General features: G+C 39.7%; 1 protein-coding gene across 2 annotated transcripts in view; it reads right to left on the bottom strand.

Annotated features, from left to right (window-relative positions):
* Positions 1–384: 384 nt before the first annotated feature.
* cyth1a (cytohesin 1a) overlaps positions 385–16056 on the bottom strand; it is a 38822-nt gene continuing 23150 nt past the window's right edge. The window contains exons 2-13 of one of the 2 annotated variants that reach the window (XM_037689028.1): positions 12114–12196; positions 10069–10133; positions 9056–9122; positions 8860–8978; positions 7636–7716; positions 7315–7427; positions 6155–6303; positions 5968–6080; positions 2959–3037; positions 2815–2883; positions 2544–2698; positions 385–1120 (exon numbers count right to left, since the gene is read on the bottom strand). In XM_037689028.1, the coding sequence (XP_037544956.1) occupies positions 1042–1120; positions 2544–2698; positions 2815–2883; positions 2959–3037; positions 5968–6080; positions 6155–6303; positions 7315–7427; positions 7636–7716; positions 8860–8978; positions 9056–9122; positions 10069–10133; positions 12114–12196 (1172 nt within the window). In that variant the 3' untranslated portion in view covers positions 385–1041. The remainder of the gene's footprint in view (positions 1121–2543; positions 2699–2814; positions 2884–2958; positions 3038–5967; positions 6081–6154; positions 6304–7314; positions 7428–7635; positions 7717–8859; positions 8979–9055; positions 9123–10068; positions 10134–12113; positions 12197–16056) is intronic. The other variant, XM_037689027.1, reaches the window with a different exon arrangement.

Raw genomic sequence — 16056 nt, 5'->3', positions numbered from 1 at the left:
AATAAAATCTATGCTTGACCAAAAAAAAACTAAAGAGCTCAAACCATGGTTGCCAACCAGCAGCAATTAGACTAAAGCACCGAGCACTAGTTGATCTAACGTTAAGTTACTTTGGGGTCATACTGATCTTGTTTCAAATCAAATTAAAAGTGCAGGCAGAGATGAATAAGGGCTGAGAAACCCAGAGAATTATGCCTTTGGGTTTCTTGTCCAGAACCTTCAGGAACCAGTTTGATCCGACACGTCCCTCCGCTGCAGCTTCACGTTTACAAAAACTCTTCAGTCCAAGCCGAGCACTTTATTCTTTGCATTGTCGTCATGTTTTTAGGTTTTTCAGTCTCCAAAACAAATCTCGAGTGGCAACTCTTTTTTTTCTTCTTCTTCTTTTTTTTTTTTTTTTTTTTAAGTAACAGAAATGTTTTCATGTTCCTTTTTTAAAATTTACATAGAAGTACTAATCAGACCTCCAACAGCCTCTGAACAGCTTCTGCTACAAAATACTCGTATTAAAAAGCAAAGAAACAAAGTAAACTTGATAGGAATCAACAAACATTAAAAGCAGTAAAAAATACATAAAACTTTTGAAAACAGATTAGAAAAAGATATTTTCTTTCAGACAGTGAATAGTTTGGTTGGGTTGCCACACTCGGGTCAGACCTGCTGAGTTAAAACAAAGTGTGCAAAGAGGAAATTTTGTTGGGTATTTGTACAATGTTTATGAAACTTGAGATGGGGAAGGTGTTTAAAGCCTCTTCAAAGGAGATTTTTCTTTAGTTAAATAGCAACATCTCATTCCTGCTCCAAAGGGAGAGAACATGCCGAGGTGTGAAAGAAAAAGGGCGGCCATTAGGCGGGAGGTTAGGATTTAACACACCAGCATGCTTCCTGATTTTTCTGCCTGCAGTCCTAGAATCAGTCCTTGAGGAATCCCTTGAAGAGGTCAGACCTCCACTGTGGCCTCTGCATCGACCCAGATAGGGCGAGCAAACAGCCGGACCCCCACCGCTCTGTCAAGTGCAATGTCAGAAAAGTTGAGCAGCTCTAGTGCCTCTTAACGGACGACACCTTCTTCTTTCTGGTCGCCAACATCTCGTAAAAAGGGTCCCTGCTGATGGCAGCCCTGTGGAAACAATAAAGAAAAGTGGTGAAATCAGGTGTGAGATTAGAAACTTTGTTCCATTCTTTATTTGATAAACTGTCCAGAGATGTGTGAGCAGAACACCAATAATTCAATTAATACAATAAGAACATTTAGACACTCAATACCTTGGTTCAAAAATACAAGTTCCCTCTAACCCAATTAAAACCAAAGAAAAATCAACTCATCTGATATGTTGAAATATTAATATTTTATCTTATGTTTACATCAACTTTCAAACATTACTTAAAAAAAACCCCACTGATAGACATTTAAACAATCAGCATGTAGAGAAGGTGAAACCCAAAGAACTTAAAGAGAACTAAAGAAGGAATGTGTGAATATGTGGGACCAGAGGCGTTTAGATCACTGATGAGCCATTAAGAGCTGATGAAACCAGGATTCAGAATCACTGCTGTGCAACTTTTATCTACTGGGTTTAATTTCCCAGAAGTGGAAATAAAAACGTGACTGATGCAAAGCTACTAAACTGCTGCTCAGTGCCATTGAGCCAAACAGGTCATGTAAAGGCAGTGCAGTAAGTCACAGCATCCAAGGTAACAGGTGTTTATTAGTGCACGTTTTCAAAAATGTTACATTTACTGTATTTTTCACCGTAGAAGTCGCAGCTTTCTGCATAAATTTGCAATTCCTGCAACTTATACACCGAAGCGACAAGTTTATTTTATTTATTTTTTAGCAACGTTTTTTTCTTCATATTAATAATCCAATTTTTGGTTGAGATCTGATGATTTCATTCATTCTGACATGGAAAATATTGAACACTAACATTTTCAGCCACTAGAAGGCCCTCGAGCAAAATGGCAAGTCAATTGTCTCGTTAATAGGTAAAAGTAGCTATTATTGAGACACTTGGCTTGCCATACAGAGCCACCTTCATCTGCTCCAGAACTCCTGGAGCAAACTCAAATCAGCTGCATTTCTCCGCCCACGCGAAATGAAGCTGATTTGACCCTTAAAGTGCATTTATTAAAGAAAAGTTCAACATAGAAACACCTTTGCTATAATTTTGAGCAAACAAATAATTGTTTTTAAGTGTTAATCTTGTTAAATTCTCGTTAAAGTCCTCCCGTGGATGCTCCCGCGGCGGCCATTTGGCAGCCAATAGATTTTTGGCACAACACCGGCCCACATTTCCAGGTGGTCAGCGGTGACGCATAATAGATGCAACTTATACGGCAAAGCGATGTATTTATGTTTTTTTTCCACTTTATTAGACATATTTGGACTTATGCAACTTATACGGCGGTGTGACGTGTACGGCGGCAAGTACGGTAAATGTTTGGACTCGGTCCAGCATAAACCCATCTAGCATACTGCCTTGCATTTAAATAACTTATGCTATATTGTAAAGAGTCAACAGGATAAATCTTTATATATTTACTTTATGCTGTTCATCCAGTCCTCTTTCTCCTCAGCGGTGGGAGCAGAGATACGATAGAAGGTGTGGTTGCCCTCCACAACACGCCCATCAGCCTCAGTTTTGCACGCTTTTATTACCTGATCCTTGCTCTCAGAAATGTAAAGCTCAAAACAATTCTGAAAAAATAGTGGAAAGGAATTTAAAAAGTTATTAATAAGGTGAAAACTAAAGTCATTAATAAAATTGCTGCTAAACCTAACTGTAATGAGCCAGCAGGGGGAGCTGTACTCACCGGCTTCTTATCCTCTGCCTCCCTGATGCTCAAGTTCTCCAGCGGGATGATTCCTCGTGGTTCTTTGTCCTGCAAAATATATAAATAGGTAAGAAGCACTGAACAGATGTTGGTGAGCTGTAACGGAGTAAAAAATAGACTCACTGTGGTGTACTCAAAGTAGTAAAGACAGTTGTCTGTGAGAATGAACCATCTCCTCTTCCAGGTTTTAACTCGCCCCCCTGTGGAGCCAACATTTAGCATCAGCGAGGCTCCGTCAGAGACAGAAACCAGGAGAGAGGAGCGAGCACCAAAGCACCGGATCGAGCAGCAGACAGGCAGACAGATGTATGAGCAGACAGACAGATGACAGCTTCAGGGGACTCGTGGTAAAGTGCTCCCCTTCACCACTTTGGAAACATTTGTCTTCTCTTACTCATTCAAGGACTTCAAAGATTATTTTAAAATCTAAAAAGTTTAATACAGATTTCTGAACGTTTAGATTTGGACTGCCTCAAATAAATTAAACGTTAAAACTACTTGGATGTATTATGAGGGGAATTATTGATGTGAATAGAAATTTACATCTGAACTTTCAAATTAGGACGTTGTGAAGGCAGTTCTAAATATGAGCTATAAATTTGGAAAATTAGGAGAGGAATAGGTTTTAACTATCAACACCCACAAGGAGCAGGATGGTTAACTCTGCTTGCTGATCTGAGGTTGACCTCTTGGCTTCTTTGACACCAGGACTTCCTGTGAGGTGAAACCTGATTACAGAAGCAGCTGGCAGATAAAGTCTGGGAGTTTGGGATGTCAACAAACCGGGCTCTGCCATGTTCAGCCTCCCTAACGGCATCGAAGACACGAATATCCTGCTGATCTAGACTAGAATATACCACCACCATGTTAGTAAAAAGATGCACTGTGAGACCCAACAGGTGAGGTTTAAAGATGTTTTTGTACAAACATGTAGAACACACGTCTTTTCATCATATCACAGCAGCGACACTGTATATGACGCATCAGAAGGTCAGACACCTCCGTTTAAGCTTAGTATCTACAGACAGCAACGACAACTGACAGATGGAGATCTGTAGCTCCTCATCACATGAAGACACATTTGAATGTTGCAACAGAAAATAAAAAAAAACCAGACTGACAGATAAACGCCATGACAGAATCACACAGCTGACGGTTGCGATTGGTTGGATGTGAATTTCTGTCACTCGTAAAACACAGTTCCCGAGCAATAATGTGCGGGACGTGGCGGGACATCCCAGCAGATTGTTGCAGGGGTGTGTGGGTGGTGCTGGGCTGGAGTGGAGCCGAAAGGACGGAGTCACCCATGCAGGACTGTGGGAGGACGGATAACAGGAAGCAGGTTTTCATTATGGATTTTTTAGGAAGAATTTACTCTTTAATGTTTGGTAGAAGATGCTTATGCATGTCTGAGTCCTTTATTACACACACTCCTTGGTCTATACTCCTCTCCCACAGTTTAGTCCATTCCAGTCCAGCATCACAACAGGCTGCGGCCGCCGTTACTCTTCAGATTAATTTCTGGCGTGAGATAAGTAGAGCAGAGCTACGCTGATGAAAAGATGCAGTATTCCCTTTTCCACGCAGCCAGAGAGCAAACAACAACTCCCCAATGCTTCGTTGGTTTTTGATCGATTCTAAAAAGTTCTTTGTTGTGCTCGATGAATGGAAACAAGGCATAATGCAACTTCCCGGGAAAAAGATCAAAGAGAGCGACCACCAGAGCATACAGAGAACAAAAACGGTGCTCGTTAGAGCGGTCACAGAGCAGCAGCGCACCGAGATAAACCCACGAGGTGGCAAATTCACCCGCCGACTGCCCAATGAAGATAAAACAGTGCGGAGAAACCTCCAGCTCAATGACAAACAAGAGACAAACATCTGGAATTCATATGAGTCGATGAAGAGACAAAAACAAATCGGAGAGAACCCTGTTTTGAACGTAATTAAATGAAGAACAGAACAAAAGCATGGCAGACCACCAAAAGCACCCGAGAGCTGAAAGATGGACTAGCGTTGGGGAAGAGCAGGTGTACATACCTCCTGAGGAAAGACAACAGCCAAAATCATGGGAACAAACAAACGAAGAGGAAAAGAAAACATAACAAATCAAATTAAATGATAAAGAATTAGCACCACAGACCTTTGTAATCGGCTTCCAGTGAGGCTTTGATGCACTGCTTTACAGTTTAATCACTTTATCTGTCCACAAGAGGGCGCTCTACTCAATGCAGACTTTAGAAAGCTACTGTAAAGCACTACATGAAATATTAACCTCTACTTGGGTCCATTTCTGTTATATCAGGAAACCAATCTTCCACCCTGATTATATAACTCAATTAAACCAGTCAGGAGTAAAATGGAGGAAGTAGTTCTCATATTCGATGGTACAGCAGGTTGTAAAGATTCACAGTGACTTTAAGATCAAATTTGTAAATTCACCCTTTCACTTTGAATCTGTACAACAGAGAAAAATGTCAGAGGAAATAGAGGCTTGAGAGTTGGAGTATTCAGAGATGTGCTTTCTTTTTCAAAAGATTGTGAACATTTTGAATCCCAACAATTTGCTCATTTAAAATTGAGCTGGTCATCAAAGTCAATACACTGCTCTACTGGCACCAAGTTCTAGTAAAAATTAAAGTTGAAGATGCCGTTTGTTGAGATAATGCATATATTTCTCCTGTTGGGAGCGTCCACTACACAAAAATCTAAAATTTGCACCTTTCTAATATTTATTAAATTGTAAAATGTTTGCATATATTCCTAATTTACAAAACGTCAATATTTTACTGTAAATAAGTATTTTGTGAATGCTTTCCATGTCAGTCTGTGAATTTGTTGTAAATAATTAAAATGTTTATCCATGTCTGGTCTTTTAAGGCTACATATATTATACATTAAAGTTGAGACATTTGCACGTCTCGAGTTGAGTGTGTGTACACCTATTAACACACACACACACACACACACTCGCTCACAGCCTGCTGACCTCAGGGGAGGCATCCATCAGCCTCTACAACACGCTGAAACGCAGACACAACCATGTCATTTATCAGAAGAGTGAAAACAATCAGTGCTCTCATTCCAGAGTGTTTCTGAAAAAAAGTATGAACCCATAAAATGAATCACTCACCCAGTTTTAACAGCCAGCCTTCTCTGTCGGGGTTGAAGAAAGTGTGTGTGAGGTCGTTCCCGTCGTCTTCTGGAATTTTGAACGGTTCGTTCTTGATACTATCGTACAGGTTCTGAATCAAGGAGTTAAATGTGAATACAAGGCATGTTTGAGAGAAGACCACCAGAATGTGGAGGTGCTGCTCACCCTGAGCAGATCTTCAGGTAAGTCTCCTCCGTCGTTTATGCCTCGGTTCATGGAGATAAATCGTTCCACACCGGGCTTGTCCTTCACATTTGGGTTGTGAAGACTGGTGTTCAGCATGATGATGGCAAAGGACAGGATGTAGCAAGTGTCTGCAACGCAAAGTCAGAGAGATTCAAGATGCTGAAAGGTTCATGCTTGCCATAAAGATGGCGCCATTTTATAGTCATTTTTAAATATACCATATTTTTCAGAATAAAAGGCGCACTTAAAATCCTTTAATTTTCTCAAATCGACAGTGAGACTTATAATCCGGTACGCCTTATGTATTAATTCTGGTTGTGCTTACTGACCTCGAACCGTTTTTATTTGGTACGCGGCGCTCAAAAATCTGTCAAAATTAACTTGTTTCGCTTAATGCGCCTTATAATCAAAAATATACGGCAAATTAAAACCAGTTGAGCTGAATGTGCTGCTCTGTTCAAATCACAGTGGAGGTAAGAAGAGTAAACAGATGCGTCTTTGTTAGACAAATGAGTGGACTGGAGCAACTTGCACCCTTCTTCCTCCATCTCACTTCGTAAATGCTACAGCAGAGTGGACAGATTTAAGTGGGCAGTTAAGTATGGGTGTGTGTGTGTGTGTGTGTGTGTGTGTGTGTGTGTGTGTGTGTGTGAGACGCACAAACAAGAGCTAAAAGACAACATGGTAATCACACAGCTGACCCAGCAGCACTTTAGAAGACAACCATATAAAATATTTACATCCATCTGCGTTTATGTTAGAGACCATCATTGTTTCCCAAACACCAAGTGGTCTTTGCATCTGAACACCATTAAGTGTCAGTTCATCATGGATACTTGTACGTTTCAGTGGCAACTTAAAAAATAATAAATCAAAGCAGTCTAATATAGATGTTTTTTTCAATATTTTAACCCATTTATTGTATTTGTATGTCCTTCCCAGGTACATTAACAGACAGCAACGCATAATGACATGAAAACATTTAACAGTTTATTTTGAAAGTGTCCCCAAACCTTTGGTCCCGTCCTCCTCATGCTAAATTCTGTTGCAAAAAAAATGATCAGTGCCAAGAAAATACAAAGCAAATTTAAAACAAACCATCCAGCAGTTTAGGCAGAACTGTGGAACACAACGTCTACCTGTGGACTGGAAAACACCGTTGTTGCAGTGACAGTAACGCTGAGCAAAGGCTTCCATCATGCGGTCGATCTTCTGGGCTTCTCCAGGCAGACGAAAACTCCAGAGGAACTGTCTGTCGGGGGAAACGACTAATCAGCAACACTCTCACTTCCTTGAAAAATAAAAACTTCTCTGCTCTGACACAAGACTGAAACTGATAGCTGCATCCTCACAGAGCTAGCCCTAAAAATCGTCTTAATTACAATTTACATCAAAACAACCAAAGCTATGAAGAAAAGACCAGATACTTTTTTTGTAACGGATGCTAAAAGATTTCTTACCTCAGGGCCTGAACAAGGTTGAGGTCGGTGAACTCATGAAGCTCCACAAAGGCATGAAGGACTTGGATATTAAAGTCATCTCTACAGGAGACAAAAGGATTTTATTACACCGGGTGATGATTCTCTACGACAAAATAACTTATATATATATATAATAGGGCTTTAAATCGTGATAAATTTCAAAGGTAGTAATAGTTTGATTAACTACTCAAATAATATTTTCACAAAAGAAGAATACAGCCCAGCACAGCAATGTTTACATTATAATAAAAGATTAGGAATTTAATAAGTGAAGTATCAATTATCCTTAAAGAGCAACAGTTGCTTGGTTATAATAAGTTTAGTTGCCTTTGAAAAAAAAAAGTGTTTTATTAACTCAAAAACCAACATGAATCTATAAAAATGCAAATACATTTAGTTAATTTAACTGACTCGAGGTGATTGAACTCATCTGAAATGTCAGAGGACCTGAAAGAAATGTGTCTGATGACGTTTCAGTTTTGTGGCTGAGACCAAAATATGTTACTCACTGCAAATCAAACAGAGTGTATAAATAAAGGTTGAATGAATGAGTAGACTTTAAACCCTCCTATCCATCTTTACTCATTATCTGCTCTAGCTCATGAGATCATCCCAACCTTTCTGTCCTTCAGAGTAAATGATCTGTCCTTTGGGATGACTGTAAAGCTCTTCGGAGCTCAGAGGCGTATCCAGTCACCACCACTTTCAGTGGACAAATGACCACACAAATCTCACGACTCCTTCACAAACACTTTAAAAGCTTGATAACAATCCAGCTGTGAGAAAAGTCATGATCTGACTCAACAGAAGACCCACCCTGAGAGCACCACTGTCCACACTATAGTCCCTGAGCAGTGCAGACTCAACATGAGGATCAAGATTTCCAGTACTGTGTGCTCACTTTCCAGTGAACTCTTTACTTTCAAACATTTGAGTCCCGAGCAATGAGACTCCTGGTCATGTTACTTATGATGAGTATGATAATTAAAAATGGAGGAAGAGTGAGAATCGAACATCGTCTTGAGAAGATGATTTAAATGTGGAACTAATAATCAGTGTTTGGGAACAGATGAGTGTGTGCCTGACAAAGTGGAAACAAAGCAACAGGGATGCACTCTCCATTTCATCAGTCAAGTGAATGGGTGCTCGTAAATCGGGATCAAATCACCGCAGATGGTAAAACAAAAATAACTTTCTCCTGACCTCTCTCCGAGGTAATCTCCAATGGCTGTTTTGTTTAGGCCTTCGCCTTTGTAAAGGAACTGAGCAATGTCGTCACTGGTATTCTTCAGCAAGTCATTCTCAATCAGGAACTGGATGCCCTGTGAAGAAGATCAGGTCTCAGTTACAACCTACCTGTCAGAAAACTCACATAATAACAGTTATTATTAACACCAACCTTTTTGGGGTCCATGTTGAACTTTTTACGGCCCATGGCCACCTGTTTGTTCCTTTGCATATTTTTCCTAAAATGTCAAAACAATCACTGTTAACGTGTAAATTGCTGGTATATGTGTAATAATGAATGACAAGTACAAACAAGTGTTTTTGTGACTAAATTAATAATTTCATCGATGATATGACTGAAAATTATGCTAAATATTTCAAAATATACTGTAATGCAAGCTAATTTAATAACGTTTAAAAATACCGGTACTACAATACTGCCAGAAACGAGGTCCAACAAGAGTAACACCATTGGAGAAGATGTTATTAGGATTGTGATACTGTGATAAGGTGTTGATCAAGTGACATGTTAAGAGGATGACAGGGAATGTCTCATTTCTCAGCTTTTGAATAATTTAGGGGCCAAAGTGCACATCTAGTGTGCCATCGCCATTTTTAGCTGATGAGACATCTCTTTGGTTTTTGAAAACAACGGTCTGTGATAATAAACAACTTTTTTTGTTATTTCATCAAACTCAACACATAACAGATCACCAAAAGGTCCTTTATGAGTTTCAGGTGCAAGTAAGACGTCTTCTTTTGGCCGTGCCCCCTTCAGGGGTCGCCACAGCGAGTCATCCTCCTCCCTCTCATTCTATCCTCTGCATCCTCATGAAAGTAAAAGTCTGCTTCACAAATTTTTTTCCGACAGAATCCCTATCCGCTTGAGTAGAGCAGATCCAAGCGCTCCCTCTCCTGAGACCATCTATTGTCTGCTTCTACCAGTACACCCACTGCATTATTCAATGAGGACTCCCATCATGGGGGTGTGCCTGATGAAACATTTAAACTGCCTTAAAAGCAAAGCCAATGTAGGGAGGGCATTTGGTGTGATAGAAGGCCTGACTTAGCCATCAAACATGAATAATTGACAGTTTCATTTTGCTAACTTAATAGAAGGAAAGCAATGAGCCAACTTAGGCAAAACAGAGTGTGAGGGAGGAGAGTGAAGTCCCATTTCCTTACTTCTCCTCAGCAGAACCAAGGTTCTCAATCTCACTGGTCACATCTGCTATCTCATCTTTCAGCCGCTGCAAGAGAAAAAAAAATGTCTTCAGGTGTTGGGAATCGTCTGTACACTGAAACCACAGTGAGGTATGAATATGTGTGACCAAACAAAACAAAAAGAAAAAGTTTCTGTATTAAAGAAAGAGCTCTATGAAATGAGGCTGAGGGTGTGGTCCCATCACCTGTGTGTCGAGCAGGTGGACTTTTATTACATGAATAAACTCACCATGGCTCAACAAAAAGAGCAGAGCTGGCTCTTTTTGCAGACAACACTGTACAGTCAGGCTTCCCCAAGTAAACTAAACACTTTGTTTGGATGTGTGCTCTTCCTATCAACCCTCTCAATCTGAATTTCAATGAGCAGAGCACATTAGGAGATAACCTCAATATGAACTGAGTAAGAAAGCATATAAATGGATTATATTTTTATGCAGCCTTTAAGTGAATAATGGCCTCAGAGGCAGATTTAGTGGATTATTCGGGCTCGCTGGTGCCAGACTGGCGCAGTACTGTAAGGGTACTGAGGATGGAAGAGGATGAGAAGGTTGACATCAGCTTGATAAAACATTTTTGGCCATAAATACAAGCGTGGCTACTGTCTATGATAAGTGGGTTTAAATATGCTAAGTTAATATTCACCAAGCCACTTCATTTAAACCCTGTTGGTGTATCGTTCCTTATGCAAAAGTCTAACTTACTAAACCACAAAGAAACATCTGTGTTTTCAAGGCCTGTGCAATCACAACACATTCTTTGGATGTTTCCCTCCACAAACAAAGGGCTATGCTCACACAGAAAACAAAACTGAGGGTTGCATGTGCATGTGTGGGGGAATGTGGTAGAGGGGGGGGGGGGGGGCTGTTGAGTAGGTTTAACATGCAGGATTAGTAGAGGAGGGTGTGGGAGTCACAAAGGAGAAGAGGGGTCAGTGTGCAGACCACTGAGGGGTTGAGGAAAGGAGAACAGAGGCAGCAGCAGTGGTTGTCACAGGGGGGAAGGGCAGCAATGGTGCTCCAGACTCATAAAAAAAATGGTGATGGATTGCACCTCCAGAGTCTATCAGGACCAGCAGAAGTCAAGTCAGCCATATTCTCACCCCTGTGTGAGTCATTTACTTCCTGTTGATGGTCCGTGAGTGACAGGGCCAACCTGAACAGCTAACCATGGACTCTGGGCAGGAATCAATAAACCACTTTTATGGAAATTCAGAGCTCATTTGTATGCAGGATTTTAATGGGAAAAACAGTCATAAAAGTCTGTCATAATCTATCTACACTACTTACAGAACCAGTTGTAATTTTTTCACCCATGTTGTATTCAAACCAACATTTAAAGAACCCAAAAATCAAACTTGTATCCGTAAATACAAGTTTGTTATACTATCTTATGACAAAAAGACAACACAAATGAAAAAAACAAATGCAATTTGTCAAGGCTATGTGTTGTCATCATTGTATGTTTCCACACAATGATGAAACTTGTTCTCTGCATTTAACCCATCACACCTGAGATACACTCAGGTGGAGCAGCGGGCAGCTATGCAAGTGCCCGGGGAGCATTAGAGATTGGGTGTCTTGCTCAGGGACAGCACGACACGTGGACATGGCGGGGAGTTGAACAACGACTTTCTGATCCCAAGTCGGCTGCCCTACCTCTACCCCATCTCAGCCCCTTGGAAGTGAGCATCATTCCTCTAGAGGTTATTGTTCAGAAGACAACTATAAAGTCTCAATTTCAGGCAAATACATTTTAATATCTTGTTTAACTTGACCAGTGATATAAAAACATTTGTGGATCAGAGCAAAAAAGTACTTTTTCTTTTACTAACATACATAAATGTGCTTCAGGTTTTATACAAAAGATCAAGTGACTTTTGTTTTTATCAATTACAAATTAGTGAAACTTTTCATTGTTAAACAGATGCATTCATAGCCCATCTGATTTTAAACCTTTTAGTGTTCATGTAAATCTACCTCAGCCTACACGTCCTCTTTCAGTCTTACCTGAATGTCCTCCAACAGTTCCTGCTTTCGCCGGCGGATATTCTCCAGCTCTTGCTTTTCCTCTGGGGTGAGGTCGTCTGGCACTGAGGAGAGATAAGACAGAAGATGAAAGGTATCATTTTTATGCTTCTCTATGCCCATTTATTTCTAAAGCACATCCCTGAAGGCACATCAGTGCACCAAAATCTGATTATACTTTCTAATATTCCTTTAAATCAAAAGGCGTGAGCAGGGCCAGGGCAAGAGATGTGAACAAATTTGCAGAAGGAGATAAAACATCAAGGAAAATAAGAGTAGATGATTTTCTATATGAAGAGTTGTTCTGTGACTTATTTATAGACAGGCATCTATGCAGAAACATGAAAAACTGACACAGAAACTGTGAATCAAGTCTACAGCAGCAAGGAAAAAGATAAAACTTCTGAGTGGCCCAATAAAAAGCCCAAATCAGCCACGATCCTTAGAGGAGCTGAAATGTGGAGTCTCAAACTGCTGCCCGAGTTTATAAATACCAAAATATGTGGATATAATTAGCTTAGCCTGTGCTAAAGCTCCACCTGCACAGAGAGCATTAAAGAAGCATCAGTAATATTGGCATGTTTAAAATACTAGTGGTCAAAGCATTTTAATAGTTTCGTTCACTTTCTCATTGAACTAAGCATTTTTTAATCATTTTTCTCTGCTTTTCCATGAGAAATAGAGAGTAATGGAAAGCCAGCTAACATCAGAAATATTTAAGTAACTTTAGACAACAAGGCTATGAAAGCACATTTACCTCTTGCTTACCTCTTAACTTGAACAATATTTCCTAAATCAATCACGATCATCCATTCTCAGCACCTCATTGAGCATTTCAATTTGAAACATGCCATACCAAATTAGCAGCATCACAGTTTTTAATCAGGAGACACTCTTTCTGAATCCCCCAGTGGCCAAGCATGAGCTCTGTCCTGTGACCTCTGCTCTTCTCGTCATTAACACAATGACAAGTTTAAAGGTTGAAGGGACTGAGCATGAGATCAACGCTGTAAAACATTTAATCAAACATAGAGCGCTGGAAACTCAGAGCAGACATCTACAACATCCAGGGCTTAGATTCTCAACTAAAAAGGCATTTAAAAAATGTTTAAATGCAAACTACGTCAACACTTATCCAACGCTGATGTAGCACATTTTCACAGGTCAATTTCTGGTCAAACTGTAACTACATCAACAGTGCGACACTGTTTAAGTAGTTACAGTTTGACCAGAAATCAACACCATCTTTGGATTTAAGATGAAAAAAAAAAAAAAAAGCTAAAGTTAAAATACAAAAAACAATGAAGCAAGAATCCAAACTGACAGCCATCCAGAAAATGTTAATGTTGTGTAGATAGCTGTACATGAATACACATGCTTAAAAAATTAACAATAAAATAAGTGATTCTATAAACATCAGATTAAATCATCTATCTGAACAATTCCCATACAGTGTAATCCTGGAGGCCACTTAAGCTGAAACACCTTGAGGCACATACCATACCCTTGATGTTCACTGGAATGTGTGCTATAGTTGGCAACAGGATAAACGACAACGAAAGCAAAAGAAAGGAAAAAGAGTACTAAAATCAAACCAGCAGCATCCACACCACCGTCTTTAGTGTACATGAACTCTGCAGCTGGACTGGCACAAACCTTGTTACGTGGAAGAACTGACAAAATGATGCTAAGTGAAGACGTATAAAAGACACGTACTGGTGCAACTTTTTTAAACCGTTTCCTGCTGAGTGTTTCATATCAGGCAGGACGTGAATGAATCAGGAAGAAAAAGGTGCTAGGACTGTCCTCTGCTCTTCTCTTCATCAAACCCAAGATAAGTTCTCGTCGCAGTGAGTGAACCCAGATTATGTCTCCGTTAGGGTATACAAGACTAACTGGGAGGATAAGCTTAAAATAAAAAGTTCTTTCCTCGTTCTGGAAACATGATGTCAGGTTAGGTCCCAGGCAACACAGAGACCACACGGCACAGGACAGCAGAGACCAACACACAACAACCACAGGATTCATGGCTTAAAGAAAAACCACACAGTAGAAGGACTGACAGAAGAGACGAGCTGCAGAAAGGACTGTAATTTGGCTCTGAAGAGAAATCTGAGCAGTCGTTTGAAACTAAAACATGTTCACTTGCTTCATTCAAGGGCATAAACAAGGACTTCATATAAAATCAGAAGAACAGATGCAACATGGCAGCAGGTCTTTCATCAACCCCAAAGGCCACCCGACGTCTCTACACATCATCTGACTTCACCAAAAGAAGCAGAATTAGTTCACCAGTCACAGAGATCCTTAAGGCCCCGACATGTTTTTTCTGTTTGTAAGCTGTTCGGACGTTTAAAACATGCTCGTAGTCACCCTGTTTTTGGATCTGATTAACTCAAACCATCTAATTTAAACTTCAAGGCAAGCTAACAGGTGACAATATTGTTCTCATTTGTGGCGAAAGAGTGAATGTTGTTTTCCACAACACAGCAAATCAAGGAAGAGTTCATTTAATTAAGTAAATGCTAAGAGCTCTGCAGGACTATCATTTTTGCAAATCCATGCACTGTAACGGCAATGAAGAGCTAAAGCCAAATAAACAAACAAACAAAAAAAAAGAAACGGAGACCAAGGCAAATAAGGGCTAAATGAGTATTTCTTTTTGTAAAATTGACAGCTAAAACGGTTTTATCATGCCTAGTTGGTATCAGTCTTACAGTTTTAATGATGGATTAAAAATATAAATGCAAACAAAGAAGTTGAAGGAAAAAACAACAATACTGATCTCCCTCGTCTATATTTCTCTTTACAAGCCACTCAGGAGGACTCATCTTTACATTTTAAAGGACTGAAACCGTTAGGAAAACAGATCAATCAGGGGAATTTATACAAAAACACATGCAGATGTGTGCACGCATTGATTACACCTACATATGCACACCCATACATTACTGTGCCAGGTTTCCATTATTACTTTTGGGGGTGAAAAAAACAAACTAAGAGTAAAACTACTGAAAAACAACTTTCTTTCTTTGATTCTTGTGAATGTCCCTCAAATGAGTAATTTTGATACTCAAAGTTGGGTTTTGGTAAAGACAGGTTCTTCTAGATTTATAATCATAAAAAACACGCTGCCACCCACAAACATTATTTGGGACAGTTGTTTAAAGTGTGTCAATTTGGTTTTGTGCTTTTTCTAAAAGTCTGATGCAGATTAACTTTGCTAATGAAATGAAACATGACTATTACTCTCACTGGTGCTGACCCAGCTCTGAATTTTATTAGGAATCTACAGTATCAGCATTAAAAAAAAAAAAAAAAAAGTCTCAGCCTAATGTCACTTAATTTATTAGGTTTATTTTAAAGAGCTTACCTACTCAATAAAAATGTTTATTTTGAGAGTAATCATTAAATATTTAGAGTTTTTTATTAGCTAAACCTTGAAAAGTATATTCTTAGTTTTATCCTGGCCCCCATTATTTCAGAGCGCTCTTCAATCCTAATTTATTACGTAAACCAGTCAATACTGTTTCCCTCTGAGAATAATGATGCTGCTGCCTTCTTCTTCTTCTGCACCATGCAGTGTTTTCAACATTACAGTATACTCGCAGTGTTTTCATGTTTTTGAGCTTACTTGAAAGCTCATTTCTTGAGCCCTAAACATTTTGACACATGGCTTTTTGCATCCAATATCTAAAGCGTTCTTAGATGAACAAAGCTGTTTTTGGTGAGGGCTGGGTCAACAAGGAGCTCTGGGGACATGACATCAAGGGAGACATCAATTATAGCTCCCTCTCCCTCAGAGGCAGAACCCACTAATATCCATCATGATTGCCATCCTGGCAAAGAAGGCAGACATCTCATTTCCACCAAGCTCACTGAAGAATTCTCCTTGGAAAATGAGAAAATTAGAATGAAGTGTGCT

Source organism: Nematolebias whitei, chromosome 15 (assembly GCF_014905685.2).
Source record: "Nematolebias whitei isolate Nwh7 chromosome 15, NemWhi1, whole genome shotgun sequence".
In the NCBI taxonomy this organism is placed as follows: domain Eukaryota; kingdom Metazoa; phylum Chordata; class Actinopteri; order Cyprinodontiformes; family Rivulidae; genus Nematolebias; species Nematolebias whitei.
Note: the sequence above shows the minus strand (reverse complement) of the source record. Positions and strands in the feature narration are given on the sequence as shown.